A 16,668-nucleotide genomic window follows, 5' to 3' on the forward strand; every position below is an offset into this window, starting at 1 on the left:
AGTTTGAAAAAAAAAAAAAAGTTGTTCAGTAGTAGTTAAATAACAATACATCTATAGCCACCAGAAAATCATCCTCCACCTCTCTCAGCTGCTAATCTGGTTTTGTGGTGGTCAGGTCTGAGGTGTACTGGCCTAGATAAGCAATAGCCTGAACTGACCATAAAGCACACAAGAACAATTAATGTGCTCATACTCATATAACTCCATGCTTCATAAAATAACCTACAAAGGACAAGATTTTCAGTCATCTTCCAAGATATATCCAAAGAGACAGTGAAGTATCAGCATACCCAAAGTCATGACTGTATGATCAAGAAAGCAGTATTTATCTGTACACTTCTAGGATAAAGGGCCAAACAGCCAACCACATTACCAAGGAATCCAAAAAACCTCAGATTCAAGACTAAAACAATACTGTGCTCCTCTTTGGAAAGGGGTAGATTTTCTCCATCAACAGTTGGCAGAGAGGCTGTCACAGCCTGTCACTCATTCTCTGCTATGGATTTTGTTCTGCCAAGCAATGTCAGTCCTGCCTTCTCCGCAGTAAACATTACTAATGCTGTTTTCTCCAGATGTTTCCTGTTAAAGCCTATCTTAGTTAAACAGTACGGACACATAAGATAAAACTTGAGTGATATATAATTGGAATACCAATCACACCAAAATGCTTCAGATAGTTGCTACCACTGCTTCATACAATAGATTCTGCAAGCCCTCTGGTATGAAGTGTAGACCAAGACAACAACTTCAATACAATACCAATACAATGTTAGCATACATTTCTAAAAGTAATTTTTTGGTAAAGAAAATATCCTCTTTTCTCCAAATAAAGTAATAAAGCATACTTCATCATATATCAAATATACCTAATTTAAACCTTAGTGATGCCTCCAAGATACACTCCCAAGAGATATGGAACAAAGCATTCTAGACTATTAACTAGTCCTATCTCATCCATTTACATACAACTACATCAGAATATCTTTGCCAACTCCCTCATTTGTAGTCTTTTACCTAGCGTTATTAGTACCTAAAAAGTTCTAATGAAGTGGGCTATTAAAGGGAGAAAATCAACCACACAATTTTATCATTCACATTTGGGATTTCCTGAGGTGTTTCTTCTTTGGTATCTAGATAATTTTATGTCATTTTTAACCTAATCAGATGCAATTTTAAATCTTATCACACCACAGACACACAAGGATGGAAGTATTTCATATAAGATCAAAGCAGCTGATCACAACAGTAGCAAACTGAAACAGGCCTCATCTAAACTCTTAAAGACAAGAGGAGAGAGGAAAGATACCATTGCTAATCTCGATTTTTATAAGTCAGAAGTGAGCCACAGAAAGACTAAGGTGGATAATAATATATTTATGGGGGTTGAGAAATACAATCTTCTTGGCAATGATTATATTAGGAAGTAGTGCATTGCAAGAGGAGTAGATGTACAGAGTGCTGGCAACCCAACTCCCAAATGTATTTTTCCAGTAGTAAAGCATTACAGTATATTGCTTAGCAGCATTGATATTTTATTTGGAATATCAATCTCTGTAGCTACTTCAATTAAGGTGTCAACTATAAACAAGTTCTACAGTCTGTATTATGCCTGATGCAGAATCTTGTATCTGAAAATAACTCAGTCTGCAAAAAATAACAGGTCTGGGTTTGCATCCAGCCACCACTCACAGGTTTGCAAAACTCTTTGGATTTGCCCCCGGACCAGCATCACTTTCCAGCATCACTTGCATAATGAGAACTTACTCTAAAACCAATTTTGCATGAAGGTTAATATTCAGGGACTCACAAGTGGTATTAGACTGATGTTATGTATAAGAACCAAATTGCTTTATCCTGTCTCCTGCTGCTCCTTTGAATGATGATGCCCTATGGGCTACTGCTTCAAGCTTTGGTGCCTTCACAGTTGAAGGCATAAATTCAATCTTGAATTTAAAATGTGTTTCAAAGACAGTGTTGTAAGCAAAATCCTAGGCTTTGTTGAAAAGTGTAAAAAGAAAAGGGAAGAGAATTTTGCACATTACCCATGTAATTTTTGTTTTTCATGCAGCAACCTGATATGCTGAAAAATTTCTGGGTTTCTGATATGGGTCAGTCTGTGTGAGCTATGAACACAGGCATTGAGATTTGGCATGGACAGAGAGTTTTATGTTAGAAAATCCAATTTCAGCACTAGGGTCAAAATGTGCCTCTTAGAGTCTACAGTTCAAAGAGAGCTAGCAAGAATGAGTCTGAAAGCAATTAAAGAGACAAATATTTATTTCTTCATTCCCTACTTCATTTCTGGAAACTTGGAATTTTTTCAGAGAGCCCTAAGGTCTTCAAAGACAAAAATTAAGTGGCTAATTAGACATAAAGTAAAAGAGCTAACTAGAATTACATAGCACAGAAAGAAAACGAGGGGTTTTTATTATAAAAAGTAGTATTTCACACTGTCCAGATATCTTTTTACACTAAGATTGCTTTAGTCAACAGTTTTGTATAGAGTCCAGCAAAATGGAAATCTAAACCCAATTAAGGTGTATTAAGGTCCAACATCCTTGATAATATTGATAGTCAGAAACCTGAGATTGTCCACTTGTAAAATGGTTAAAAATTACAATATTATGTGTATTCAGTTAAGCAAAAGTCAACTAAATTCTCTTGTAACCTTAGGCTATTTAGGATGCAGAAAAGATTTGACATTAAAAGTGTTAGCCTTTTATATTTGCTAATTACAGAAAGGACAATCACAGTCCAAAACCAGGATTCTGGTTATCTGTTTATCAGACTGTAAGGTCCTACACAGGTCTTGGTAAAGGTTCTCTTAAGGAAGTTGGAGTAATCATTTAGGGAAACACTTTCAACCCCAATTTACAGTATCTACAAGTCTCACACTAACAGGCACCAGAGCAGTTCACATAAAACCATGTGGCCACTTCAGCCACACAGAAGCTACATCAAGCTCTTATATAAAACAGGTCATACACCCTCAAAGTAGAAAAAAAGGCAGACAGAATTTTCATCCCTTTTTTTACAATAACATATTTTGGGTTGCTGTACAGTCCTGTAGGAATGTGATTTTGCTATTATTCATTGTAGACAAAATATTCCTGTTTGTCAAATGCTTCAGATATTGTGAAATACAAAAAGCAGTTTAGGGTCAATGTCTCTCAATTGTATTTCAATTATGCCTTTTTTGGCTTCAAAATCAATCACATTTGTTAACCACAGGGTGTAAGAATTGCACTTGATAAAGTGAACTCCAAGACGACTGAAGATTCAGTTGCTTCTCAGTGGAAAGGTACATAACCTATTTCCAGAATGCTCTTTTTGAAGATAATGCTTTGTATCCACACTACTGATTTTTTCATGTAGCTTATTCCAATAGACATTCATTCATATAATCTTCAGAAATATGTGACTCCTTGATACTATTAAAACTGTCCCAGTCACACATTAAGCCATCTGTCAGTATGCTATTAGTTGAAAAATATGAATGGACTATTCAGTGCAGCATTCAATTTTCTGTTTCAAAAGAAAGCACAAAAGTATATCCAGCCTCAACACTTCAAAGGGAAGCTTCCTAAAAAAATGCCCCAAAACTGCATTTTGTCCTAACAGTACAGTATAAGCAAGAGTGCAAGACTTTACTAAGTTTTCCTGAGGGGACAAGAAGAACAATGAAAGTTCTCTATAGACACAGGACACAAATTATGCAAAATTCCAACCCAGGAGCCAGACTAAAAAGTATTGACTGGCACTGTGCCCACCAGGGACCACATGCCAACTGGAGCAGGATGCATGCCAGCTATTCAGCTTCCTTTGATGACCCACCATGTGCCAAGAATTTGGAGTTAGGACAAAATCATGCTGTCTTTCTTTTCTTGAATCAGCACTAATTCCAAACAAATACCCTAGTGCAAAAGAGAGGACAAAAAGGTCTTGTGACTGCACCTATTTTTATACAATTCAAAAGCAACTTTAGTTAGTAGCCTCAAATAAATATATTACTATATCATATGTATCGTGATCTGAGATTAATATTAAATGCATTTCTTCACAGGCAAAGCAAAAAGCCCTTCTTTTGTATTGCAAACTACATTTTGAAAATGCTATTTACCAGAAACTTGAAAAATATGTTTTATCATTAAAATGTCAAGAACACAACACCTATTGCCAAACATCCAGCAATCTGCCAATAAAATCTCTAACCTTCACACATTATTTGAGCCAGTATTTCAAAAATATCCAGAAGAGTAAATTCCTCTTCTGAATTTGATGTTGACCAGAAACTGTGTCATGTTCTGATGATTAACCTAGAAATACCTAAAATAAATTTCAACAGCATTCCTACCCAGCTGTTTCAAAAGGATGTATTTGCAATGAGCCCAACCTCAGTCCAGTTTCAAAGGCCTATAGCACAAGTTAGCAATCTTCCATCACTTCACAAACAGCAAGACAAACGTTCTGCTAACATTGCAGGCATACTGAGTTAAAATTAGGTGCAAACTCAAAAAGGTATCAATACACATTTACTCAGGATTCCTCTCTAAATAATTAAATAATTAAATTTTATTGACATTGATTCAGAAGAGAAACTGTCTGGAGAGAAAATACACACACAAAGGGTCTGGAAAGTACTAACTCCAGTTGAATGACTTCTCATTTTTTATTCAGCTGATTGGTTCATTGGTTCATGGCTTTCTAGCCATACTAAAAGATTCATCACCCTGTATTTGGGAGCTTAAGTACATTAATTTGTATTTGCTACAGATTTCCTACTGGTCAGATATATATATACAACACATAAAGCTGTGCTACAGGAAACACCATTCTCCTCGTCTTTGATGGCACATGAAAATTCAGAGTCAAATATTATGGAAACCTATAGAAACAATCTTTTTACAATTACTTTGAGTGTTAAGATTTAGCTGCTCTGGGATTTTTCGGACAAAATAATCATGAATCATTTGTAACTGCTACATGTTAATGGACTATACAGAAGTATCATAGGTTCCAGTAATCCATGTTAAGATGAATCCTAGAATCCTCTGAAAAGACTCTTTTAGATACAATGAGTAGTTCCTGTAGTTTAGGAGGAAAAATAAGCAAAAACTACTTACGTATTTGTCATCTGATCCACTGGCTATAAAGCGTCCACAGGGAGACACTGCAATTCCACATGGATAGCAGCGGCTACTGTGCCCTTCAAAACGACGTTCACACCTACAGATAAGTTTCAGTGTTATTAACCCCAACTAAAAATAACATCTTTTACTGTCATTTTCATGAAATCCTCCTGGTATCATGCTTTTCTTAGTCTACAAATTAACTACGGCAAATCCACAAATAAAGTTTTAAATATATCAGCAGTAGGATTTTGTCAAAACTGGAAGACACTGAAGAAAGAACATTAATGACTAAAAATCAAATGAACACACAAAACTGCCCCAGGACAATGACCAATCCCATGCTTTGGCCTTTTTTAGTTTACAGGGATAGAAACACGATTACTAATTAGAGAGGAGGAGCTGTGATGCCTGTCAGTTAGCTAAGGGGAAGGTGTTGTGAAAGTCTGCTCCATGAAGATTTATAAATCTCCCTCAAGTTATTTATATCAAATGAAGATGCAATATGTGGAATCATGGCATAAATAATTATTGCTTGCTTTTCTTACACCCAAATCTGAATATTTCACCTTTGTTGTCTATTTACATTCTATTCCATTAACTTATTGTATATGGTAAGTCAAGAAAGACAATATCCAAACATTCCAAAGTGAAAAATCTCTCTCTCTCTATCTCTCTCTCTCTCTGTTCTATAACTGTAGATAACTTCTTACCTATCTGTAGGGATGGATTTAAAATTAATGCAAGAAATTTATTTCTTACTTTTCAAGTTAATATTGCAAGAAGCATTGTAGAGTAAGTTTTAAATAGCTGAGCATGCTTGGGCCATTTACAAATAATAATGTTTTTAATGAGCTGAAGATTAATATCCACATAAAAAGCACCACATGGTTGTAAAGAACTTTGCAGTCAGCACAAAACTAATGTTAAAAAGATATTATTTAGTGTTTTCCTTGATATTAAAAGATATTTTAATACAAGTTTCAACACCATTCAGACCTGTGATTTACATATGCATACCTCATTTCAGAAGTTTATTTTTATACCTTTGAGGAATCATTTTAAAACAGACTTATAATAACCCATATTCCTCTTTTGTCTGTATTATGAATACTGTCAACCTATCCTTTTTACAAAACAAATTCACATACTTCACCATAATGTAGATGTCATATATTCTTTTTTTTTTTATGTATGCTAGGTCCAGGAACAAATTTGAAATAGTAAAATATCCTGCCAACTCCTGTGATATACACATTTTCCTGGCCAGTGAAATCACAGAAGCTAAGTAAATTCAGTTGACAGAACCTATGTGCAGAAAGCTCTAAATTTTTATACCATATTGTTCTGTTGTAGACACATATGTATGTGTAAGAATGTACTAAATGCCAAGACGGTTTCACCCAGGTGAAAGAGACATACTTAAACAAAAACACTACTTTGTACTATACTACAGATCTAATTGCTATCACTCCTTAAAGCATAAAAGAGACACATTTGAATGCATGAAAATACTTCATTTTATAGAGCCTAACTCTGAACTTTACTGTATTCTGTATAACAAAACTACTGGTATTAACAGACCTTTTGAGCATACAGTAACCAGACACTTCACCTCAGACAAGTTCTATCCTGAAACTGCTAAAATAACCCAACTTAAGAGAACACTACAATTCAAGAGAAGCAACTTATGAAGATAGCCAATTACTGTGACTAAGATTTAGAAACATTTTGCAACTTCCTTTTTTCACAAGAATATTGAGAGACTTTCAGTAACCAATGGCCACATGTGGTCTATTGAATAACCTGCCTCTGTTCAAGCTCCCTATTTACAGCAAAGGAGAATACTAGCTACCTCAGTCTCCTCAGTATTTTCTTCCTCAGTTAGGCATCCACACAACATTATTCATTGTGTAGAGTAAACTTCTCATAAAACTTAGCCTCAAGTCCCAGTTGCACTGTTTGCAAATTTCAGGGATTTTTTTTTTTTTCTGACTGCCTTTTCATAGAGAATTTTAGGAAAAAAAAGTCTCTTTAATCTTATACTTTTGAGATACAACAGCAACATCTGAAAGAAATTTCTTCATGAGAAAAATAAACAAAATTCATATCCATTGTCCCTTCCAAAGGTGTCTTCAGGTTCACCATTCTTCCTTAAGTAGAGGACTGGTCATCAGGACTACTTCTAAATGTTTAAGACCTCATTGTCAGGGCCTGTAAAACATCATTTCCTCAATGGGATGTTCTTCACAGAAGAGACTCCTAATAAAACACTGAAAAAAACATCCTTTAAAAAGAAACATCTCAGTATTTGTGACCAATAACTCGAATATTTCAGCTATAAATAGAGCCGCAAGAACTAACAGGATTCTAAGGTTTTCACTGATCTTTTCTCTGCTATACCATAGCAGTATAAAGCAATGCCTCAGTCAAAGGATAGTGCCCTTTTCCTTGTGCTAGTGCAGCCGCAGTAATAACCAACACCCTGGATTCTATTTTCTTAATTGTTTTCTTGTTCAACTTTTCTATTATATCAAGATATATGTTCTATTACAAGTTCACCTACTTCCCCAACCTCTCAAAATCCTACACACATTTAAATTAAAAAAACCTGATTCCAATTAAACTTTCCACAGAATTAAGTAGAAATTTGTTACTCAATCTATTAACTCCAGATATCTACAGGTATCACAGCAATGGGGAAAAAGGTGGACGAAAAATCATAGCATTATTAGATAGATACTATGTGTATGATTTTAACATATTTTAGGGATTGTCTTCTTTCAGGCTTTTTTTTTTTATTTCTATCTTTTTTTTAAGTAGCAACAGGTGGTGATCCAAATTATTTTGGATATTGCAGGCTTTACGTGGCCAGCTGGCATGCTCTCCAGCCTCCTAAGAATGCTTTTCTGGTCAGAGCTTTTCAGGGGTTACCATGACAAACATCTGGTAATTGCATGGGACAGCAAACAGCCAAATTTTCCCTATGTTCTTCATTGTACATCTTTTAGTCTACATTCCAAAATATGTATCTTTTTATGTTGCTAAAAAACTTGAATAATATTAGAAAAAAAAGTACTATTTTTTTCTGTCTTTGGAAGAGAAAGATACTGGAATGTGTGTCTCCTTATAAATAAGAGAATACTCTCACAAAGAAGTCTATTTCATTCTACTTGATGCATTAAAAAAAGAAAACTGCAAACAAAAGTTTGTGTTTTGTTTTTTTTCTTAAACCACTTTCATTTGTATTGTTACTTTGTGCCAGTGCTCTGATATTTGTTCACAGACTCTTCAGTACCAGCAGATCTACTGAGGCTCTGCAAAATGTGAGTCTAACTTGACAGTAGGAGTAGCAGCCACCTTAGATGTACTGAACATGTGGGTTTAATTTCATTATTCCAACACCAAACCCTTCACATAGGAGCTCCTGATGTTTTCAACATAGCATCCAGCAGGGACCACATCCCTGTGTTCCCCATCCTCTATACTTTCATGCACCTCCAGTCCCTAACTTGGAGGAACTCCAGACACTCTTTTATCCCTCAGAATCTGGATAACTAGACTCAAAAGCTAGAAGGGAAAAAAAAAAAAGGCAAACCATGGGATCCTCATGTTCAGAAGAAACCAAGAAGTAACCAAATTCTGAGTACGTATATATTTGTATCTTACTTAGGATTATGTCAAGCAACTAGTTCACAGTGAAGATGCAAACTGAAAAGTATCTCAAAATTCAAACTGCCTGTCTGACTCTAAGTTCTCGAAGTGCAAATGTGGGAAAAGTATGAGATGAGTTCCCTGTGGCTGTGGGAATTCTGCTAAAATGTGTTGCCAGCGGAGCTTATGATCATAAGCTCCTCCAGTGCAGCATCATAACACTATTCAGAGATGATAACATAGTGGCATAGCATTAGAACACTTTTTGAAGATTTTGCCCTAATGTCTAATACTATCTTCATACAACTGGTAGATTCTTTCAGAGGCTGAAGGAAGGTGAAACTGATTTTCTCTGGGATCATACATCAAAGCATTATTGTGCAGCTAAGTATTCAGATGAGGCAATTCAGTATGTGCAAGTGGTTCAATATTCCTCAAATCTTCCCTGTGTCCAATAAGCACCCACTGCCTTTTTTGGTTTTTTTTCAGGAGAAGAAAAATGGCTGTTTCAGCAGCAAACAGCATAGTTCAACAGCTGAACTTCCATTTCTCAGCTGATCAGAGTATAAGTCACAGGCAGGCAGCTCCTACCACCATAAGTGTTAGTGGATTGGGTGTTGGGAGCTCTTCCTAACACCTTGTCCCTGCTAGTCTTATTACCTGCAACAGTAATCTAGCACCTACTACATCTACCTCCTCACACTACCATAGCAGCATCCCAGACGTCCAAATGGGGCTGTACTAACTCTGCCCTGCTCTCACAATTTCTGGGTAGGTTTTAAGCACAGCACATCTGGCAGCATAGCACAATTGTCCCTTTCCTGCCTTTTAAATTAATTTTCAATTACAGCTGTTATTGTACATCTTGCTCTCTTAGTCAATATCACATCAGCTACCCCAGCAAGTTTCCCATACCCTATCTCTTCTGTGGAAAGTAAAGAAAAAATGCCATTTTCATAGAATCACAAAGTGACATGATGGTTGAGATTGTTAGGCAAGTTTGGAGGTCATCTTATCCAACCTCACTGCTCACATAGTACTAGTGTGGCTTCAGCAGTGCTAAATAGAGTGGAGGTATCACCTCCCACAGCCTGCTGGCAACACTCCTCCTCGTACCGCCCAGGACATCATAAGCCTTCTTTGCCTCAAGGGCACATTTCTGGCTCATGTTCATCTTGGTCTCCTTTCTGCAAAGCTGTTTTCCACCTAGTTGCCCCCTCAGCATATATTGGTGACTGGGGGTTGCATTTGGTGCCAAGAGGACTTTGCACTTCCCCTTGCTGAACTTCATATGGCTTCTGCCAGCTCATTTCTACAGACTTCTACAGCCTGAAGCAAGGAGCAGAGTTCATGGGTGGGATTCCAAGGCTGGTCTGGGCAATTAAGGCCCACTGGTGCAGTAAGGGTCCTCACAGTGCAGCTGGTTACTTGACTAAATACACATCTGAAAATCTGATGTCAAGCCAGGTCACACAATTATTGACACAAAGAAGGATGAAGCTTTATTGCATGATGGCTTTAGCCATAATTTACTGATGAGCAGGGAAGGTCCACACCAGTGCCTAAAAGCTTTGTAGGGGATCTGAAATCTGCCTCAGCGAAGAAAATTTTACACTACTTCACATTCTAAAACCTCTCATGAGGAAGAGGACTCCTTGGAATGACCCATGCAAGAGAAGCTGCAGAAAACTGGACACACAATTTTTCTCATTATCATCCAGTCATGAAGATAACTGTATTCATGTAACTTTGCTAGTGAATGTGAGCTAGTGCTACTAAGTGTTTAGTCAATATTCTAAATGCATTTAATGAAGTGAAGGGTGCAACTCTATGAATTTTTAGTTTTCTCCTAATAGAATGAATGAAAGAAATTTCCTTTCTTCTGGACATTTCAAGCACAGAATTATCTAATCTACAAGTGGGAGGAAGTGAGAAATTGAAAGGATTCAGACTGGTAAAGCAGAATTAAAAACTGTCATATGAAATTTAAGTGATGTATGAACATATTAAAGCAGCTGGTATTTAGTCTAGTCTGATACTTCCTGTTGTTATGAGTTTACTGTGTAAGGGAATTGAATGTTCATTAATTCCTAAGTTTCTACATTCTTTCTATGCATTGCTTTTACAGCACTAGGATGTCAAAGTACATCTCACTGCCCTATATGTTCATGAGCATAGCCACTAAACACAGGCGGGACTGGCAGACAAGGAGGCTTGGTGTATTGGAATTTTCTGATATATCTGGCCTCTGTGGCTTAAAGGACTCAGCAACTTGTGTCATTCCAATCCAGACTTTTCTGAGATATTAAATTGAATTGGTGGAGACAACAGGTATGGCTGAGTATAAATCAATGCTACATTCCTGAACCCAGTAAGAGTAGCCATGTCTCCAAAATACATTCAATACACACAGCAGTATGAGAAAGGATGGTAAAGTTTCTTGTGTCTTACATTAATGAGTCTACAAGGTTTCATCACAAAGAACTCTTCAACTCTTTCAAAAATGTAAGAATGTATTAACTTTTTGCACCTCCTGATCATTAAATGCTTTTCTGAGTCTTTTTTTGGGAATCCTGAGCCTGGTGACTATAATGTCCATCTCATTCAGATTTCCACAGCATCTCAGCCTAACTCTTGTGTTTACTGCTTTCACCTTGGACACAAGAGAAAGAAATTTTACTTTTTTTCCAAGTAGTCATTCTTTTTGACAATACAGACTGAAATTGCTCTTCAAAATATCTTGGAAGTTGGTCAAAGGTCATTATCTTACTCTAAACCATGTATTCATATGGTCACATAGTTCATTATCCTAACCTGGAAGAAGAGTAGCCATATTTTTCTTCTTCCAAGAAAAACTATTTTCCTTGCCTTTTTTTTCCTAAACCTGTTTTGTAGATCATCTGGAGCTTTTCTTAGCTTTAGTTATAAATGAGGAGAATGCAGGAGAATTATAAAAAATATTCAAAATCTTCAAATTAAACTTTACAAATCCATGCATTTCAAAGCAAATGGAGCAGGAGTCTGAGTAAATCCAAAAGCCACTAGCAGTGTCCAAGATTCCCTCATTTATTGGCAAGATGACCTGGCTGTGTGAGGTTGGCTGACAACATCAGAAAGTTAAAATGTCTTTTCTTGTACCACCTTCAGAGGAACACATGAGACGTTCTGGCACTCTCTGAAGGAATCTTGGAATTCCTCCAGATCATCAATAGTGAAAGAGACAGACAAATTCACTGTTTTATCCAAAAAAGATGATGAAAATTGAATTTGCTAAATAATTTCACCAAATTCAAGAACATAAGAAAAGTTAAATGAATTTTCATTGAGAAAAAAATTGTAATTTGATAACACAGGTTGAACAGCAAATTTTTTGTAGAACTCAAAGCAAAAACATTCATATATCCAAAGCTTATAAAGCTGTAGGCCAGGTTAACCTGTTTGAAGATTTAATCTGTGCAGATCAAAAAGGAACCAGAGCATCCTGCTATGATTCCTCAGTCAATTGTGAGAAAAGGAATGCATGTCATATGAAAAGGAACCATCATCAAAGAAACTGAATTAAAAACCCTCTAAGAGTCCAAGGGAATTGTGCAGTTATTTTGCAAATTATTTCCCATGCTTTCAACAACAGCTTTGAAGAGCACTGTGATGAAGGTATTTTTCCCCCTTATTTAATCAAAATGTTGTACTTAACAGAATTTTTAAATAAAGTAACAATGGATAGATTCTCAAGGGCAACAAACAGATTAAAGAAAAGCAAAATAATTTTCACTGTGGACAGCTAGGGAAAATATTAAGAATAAAATCAACAAACATAAAGTGGAGATCGTGGACTTAGTGTTACTATCCACAACCCTGCAAACAATATAAATGAGAAGGTGGACTTACCTTTGCTATATTGCAAGAACACTGGACAAAGATTTCACTAAAAAAACCCTATTCTGGCAAACCCAAAGGAAAAACAAAGGCAGGTCATTCCAGAGGGACTGGAAACAGTTGTTGATGCACCAACTTTACAAATCAACAACTTTAAGAGATTAAAGGTACTGGCCCACCATAAGGTTGTTTAGGAACTAATCTCTCCTGTAAGTACTCAACAGTGCAAGGGATGGACTGGATTTGATTGGATAAAACCTATGAACAAAAAAAAAAAAAGCAAAAGTGTTTAGTCTGTGTAACTATAGTAGACCTAACACTTCAGCAGAGACTTGTTCCAAGTTCAAACAGACCTTTCCAAACCTAGACATTTTAAATTTATTTATGTGAAAAACACCTGGTGAACACATAGGAAAAATTGAACAGTTTTACTCCTTTTGAGAACTCAGGAACAGATTTTAAAATATAGAAGACTCAGTCTCTGGTCTGAGCAATGGCAGAAAATTTCATTTTAAAAAATGTGGTTTGTTTGTCTTTTATTCCTTGAAAATTGCTAACAAGAAAAAAACAATTATTTTTTTTTCTATTTCTTCTCCACAAGAGTTTATACTACTGATCACTGTGTAATGTGTAACAAACACACACATATACATAGTACCTCACAAGCACCCTTAAATTATCTGTCATTAAGGATTTGAACTACTTTTTTGAAGCTTGGCTAATAGAACACAGTGGATACTAGAATACACTGACCTAGCCAAATTAAATATACAGCAAGAACATACATAAATTTGCTCCTTCTTCTCAAGACATATTCATTTAATTGATTGCCCAGATTTTACACTTTAACTATTTTACCTTTCACTGACTTTACTTATATTAGTATTTAGAAACAAAGAGACAGATAAGTGATCTGTGAAAAGCTTTCTACTTTTTCATTACTCTTCAGCAACACAGTTTGAGCAGCTTATTAGAAAAACATAAGAAGGTAACATATTCCAACCCAGCAGTTTCTAGTTTCATTACTTTCTGGCATTGAGTGAAGGTAATACAGCAATGATTTTGAAAAGAACACATATGCCCCCTATAGATTTAATGTATTCTTACCACAGAAAGATGGAAATAAATGAAAGGTTTAGTAAGCATTGCCCAAATAGAAAATTCGGTACTAGAAAAATTATATGACATCTTTCCATAGCTATGTTTACATACACAGAAAGCAAATAGGAAATTATTCTTCGAAGACTAAACATCCTCCTGCCCAATCCCCTTTTCTTTTAAACATAATTATTTTGGCCTCCACAACAGAGCTTGCCCCAGGTATTACTTCTCCTGAGCAATGTTCCCTCCTTGATGTTCTATTAATTTGTCCCAAGGCTTTCTCAAAATTGAAAGGTGTTTAGAAACAGTGTAGCATTTAATTCTGAGTTTATGGTAATGTGTCATGCAAACTTATAGCACTACATACATGGTTTTTAAAAATGTTGCTGCAATTGGCTTATATTTTAAAAGATAGATCATAGATTTTACTTATTTTAGCAGTAATGGCATGCTGTTTTGGAAATACCATTAGCATTCAGTTCAGGGCACCATTATATATATACGATTAGATCTACAAATGTGGGTAAACATAGATGAAAAATCATAAATATTCAATGGCTTCCACATAACTAACTATAATTGAGGAATGAGCACTTTGCTTGGTCTCTAAAAACTAGTAAACTTCAATTAACCTGTTGCTCAGATTCCACATCAAAATTTCTACTGGTATATGAGAGCAAGTATGAATTCTGAATAAAGATAAAGCATATAAAGATAAAGATAAAGCTTTAGCAAGATAAAGATATAGGTTTTTATTCCAAGGTACCTAATTAATTCTTACCTCAGTGTTCTTAAATCCCACAGTTTGATGCCATCACCTGCAGCTGTGGTCAGGAAAAGGTTGTAAGCTTCAGGTTGCTGAGTGCTGTAGGATGATCCCTGTAAAACAATAAATCAGTTTCAGGTAACTATTCTCTATGGCATTAATTATTTATAGAATCATAGAATATCTTGAGATGGAAGAGATCCATGGGAATCATCAAGTCCAACTCCCTGCTCCTTGCAGAATTAGGCCATATGATTAAGAGCATTGTCCAGATGCTCCTTGAACTCTGAAAAGCTTTAGTGTTGGGACCACTTCCCCGGGGAATCCAGTCCAGTGACCAACCACCCTTTCAGTGGATAATTTAGTCCATCTAAGAAACAAACAGTAAATATTTGTTAGATTATGTGAAAAAAAGCTTGTCTGTACACATGCAAAGGAGCAAAGAGGAAGAGCATGCAAAGAGCATGTAGAGGAAGTCCCATAACCCAGTCAGAGAAATGGAGCACGGCCTTGGCTCCTCCCAGTGCTGTCCCAGGACAGCCATGAGCCCTTTGGTCCAGGGGTGACACCCACCAGGACAGTCAGTGAGACAGGTTATCTGGGGCATCTCACAGACTGATGGGGATTGCTAAAATCAGGGTATGGGATCCATTATGTGAAGCAGGGGAAGATCTTTTTGTGATTGCACAAGACATTACAGGATGTTTTGGGATGAAAACAAGGGCAGTGAAAGGGAGGGAGCAAAGGTTACTTCAACAATTAATTATAAGACATTGTTAGCCCTGAGCTAAGTGTCCAATTCCATTGACTTCAGTAGCAATTGCAATCATTCATCACAAGACTAATTTTGGCTTCATACTTTTAAATAATTAAATCCAGTTTTAAACCTCTGATATTTTAACATTCACATTGGCAAATCCCAGCCTTTTTGCTGGCTAAAGACTTCTTTCTCCAGGGAACCAGATTGAAACAGTTAAAACACTTTCTTTCCTTTCCTAACCATTCACTTTCTTGATTTGGCTGAATACATCACAGAAACCTCAAGGTAATTTCCTGCAATCAGTATTTGCCTGCCAGGAATCTCCTATTCATTATGAAAGCTGGTGCATAGCTTGCTCTAAGAGATGAATTAAAATGTACTGTGCAACACATTTCCCAACAAAGTCTACACAGTCTCACATTTGCTCTGTATAACTAAAAAAAAAGAGTAAAGCAAAAGACAAAGACAGTAGTAGTCCAAAGGACAGTATTCATTAAAAGTTACTGAGCACCCTTTTTTGTGCCTTTGAAATATTTGCTCACCACCCCTTGATTCAGCCAGCACTGGTCACAAGAATCCAAAACAAGAAGTTCTACAGACACATACACATTTACTTTGTGCATTACTCCTTTACTACAGAATATAGAGAAAAACTAAAGTTAAGCTAAAGGCATGTATCAATAGATATATAAGAAAGCACTCTGTACCTTCTAGTGATCTTATACTTTTGCCAACATTGTAACTATGGTTAGGAAAAAGTTATCTGACTGAAACTTCAGAGTTACCCATTACATTTTTCACTCTTCACATCAAGTAGACTTCCCAACTAATGGACCAATGAATTTTGATACAAAAGGGTCTGAACAGAAAATTGAAAATTTTGCTCTTTCTGTGAAAATTAGTGTACTCTATAACTGTGCTAGCAGAACACAATACCATCCAAATATTTGTGGCTCACAATGACAGTTTTCTGTTCAAAGAATGTGTTTTGCACCATTACAAAGGCATTATTAACACTAAAGCTCTGAATCTTTGTGATCTGATCTCAAATTGGCATCTATTTTGATATCTCATATGTTCTAAACTCTAAGACAGGAAGATGATTTTGATATGTCATTCAATTCATCTTACTATGTCTCTTAAAATTCAGTATAAAAAGCAATTGACTGTTATGATAATCTTAATCAAAATATTTAAGGCTGAGATCAATCTCTAGAACAGATCAAAAGAAAAATTTAAAATCAAAGTCATTACAAGGCAAATTATATATACTTGCTTCAGCTGTTTTTGTCTAAAATCAAATATCAGAGAACATCATGCTGATCATCTAGGCTTCCAGGAAATCCTATGCATTTTATAATTTGCTAACAGGTTTCTCCAAC

General features: G+C 36.0%; 1 protein-coding gene across 2 annotated transcripts in view; it reads right to left on the reverse strand.

The window, feature by feature from the left end:
• WDR27 (WD repeat domain 27) overlaps positions 1-16,668 on the reverse strand; it is a 91,271-nt gene that overhangs the window by 47,764 nt on the left and 26,839 nt on the right. For both annotated transcript variants that reach the window (XM_071431200.1, XM_071431191.1), the window contains 2 exons: positions 14,542-14,639; positions 5,124-5,226 (listed from right to left, as the gene is read on the reverse strand). In XM_071431200.1, coding sequence (XP_071287301.1) covers positions 5,124-5,226; positions 14,542-14,639 — 201 coding nt within the window. The remainder of the gene's footprint in view (positions 1-5,123; positions 5,227-14,541; positions 14,640-16,668) is intronic.

This window comes from Agelaius tricolor, unplaced genomic scaffold, assembly GCF_023055355.1.
Source record: "Agelaius tricolor isolate 1412-34295 unplaced genomic scaffold, bAgeTri1.0.p SCAF_1, whole genome shotgun sequence".
NCBI classification, from domain to species: Eukaryota; Metazoa; Chordata; class Aves; order Passeriformes; family Icteridae; genus Agelaius; species Agelaius tricolor.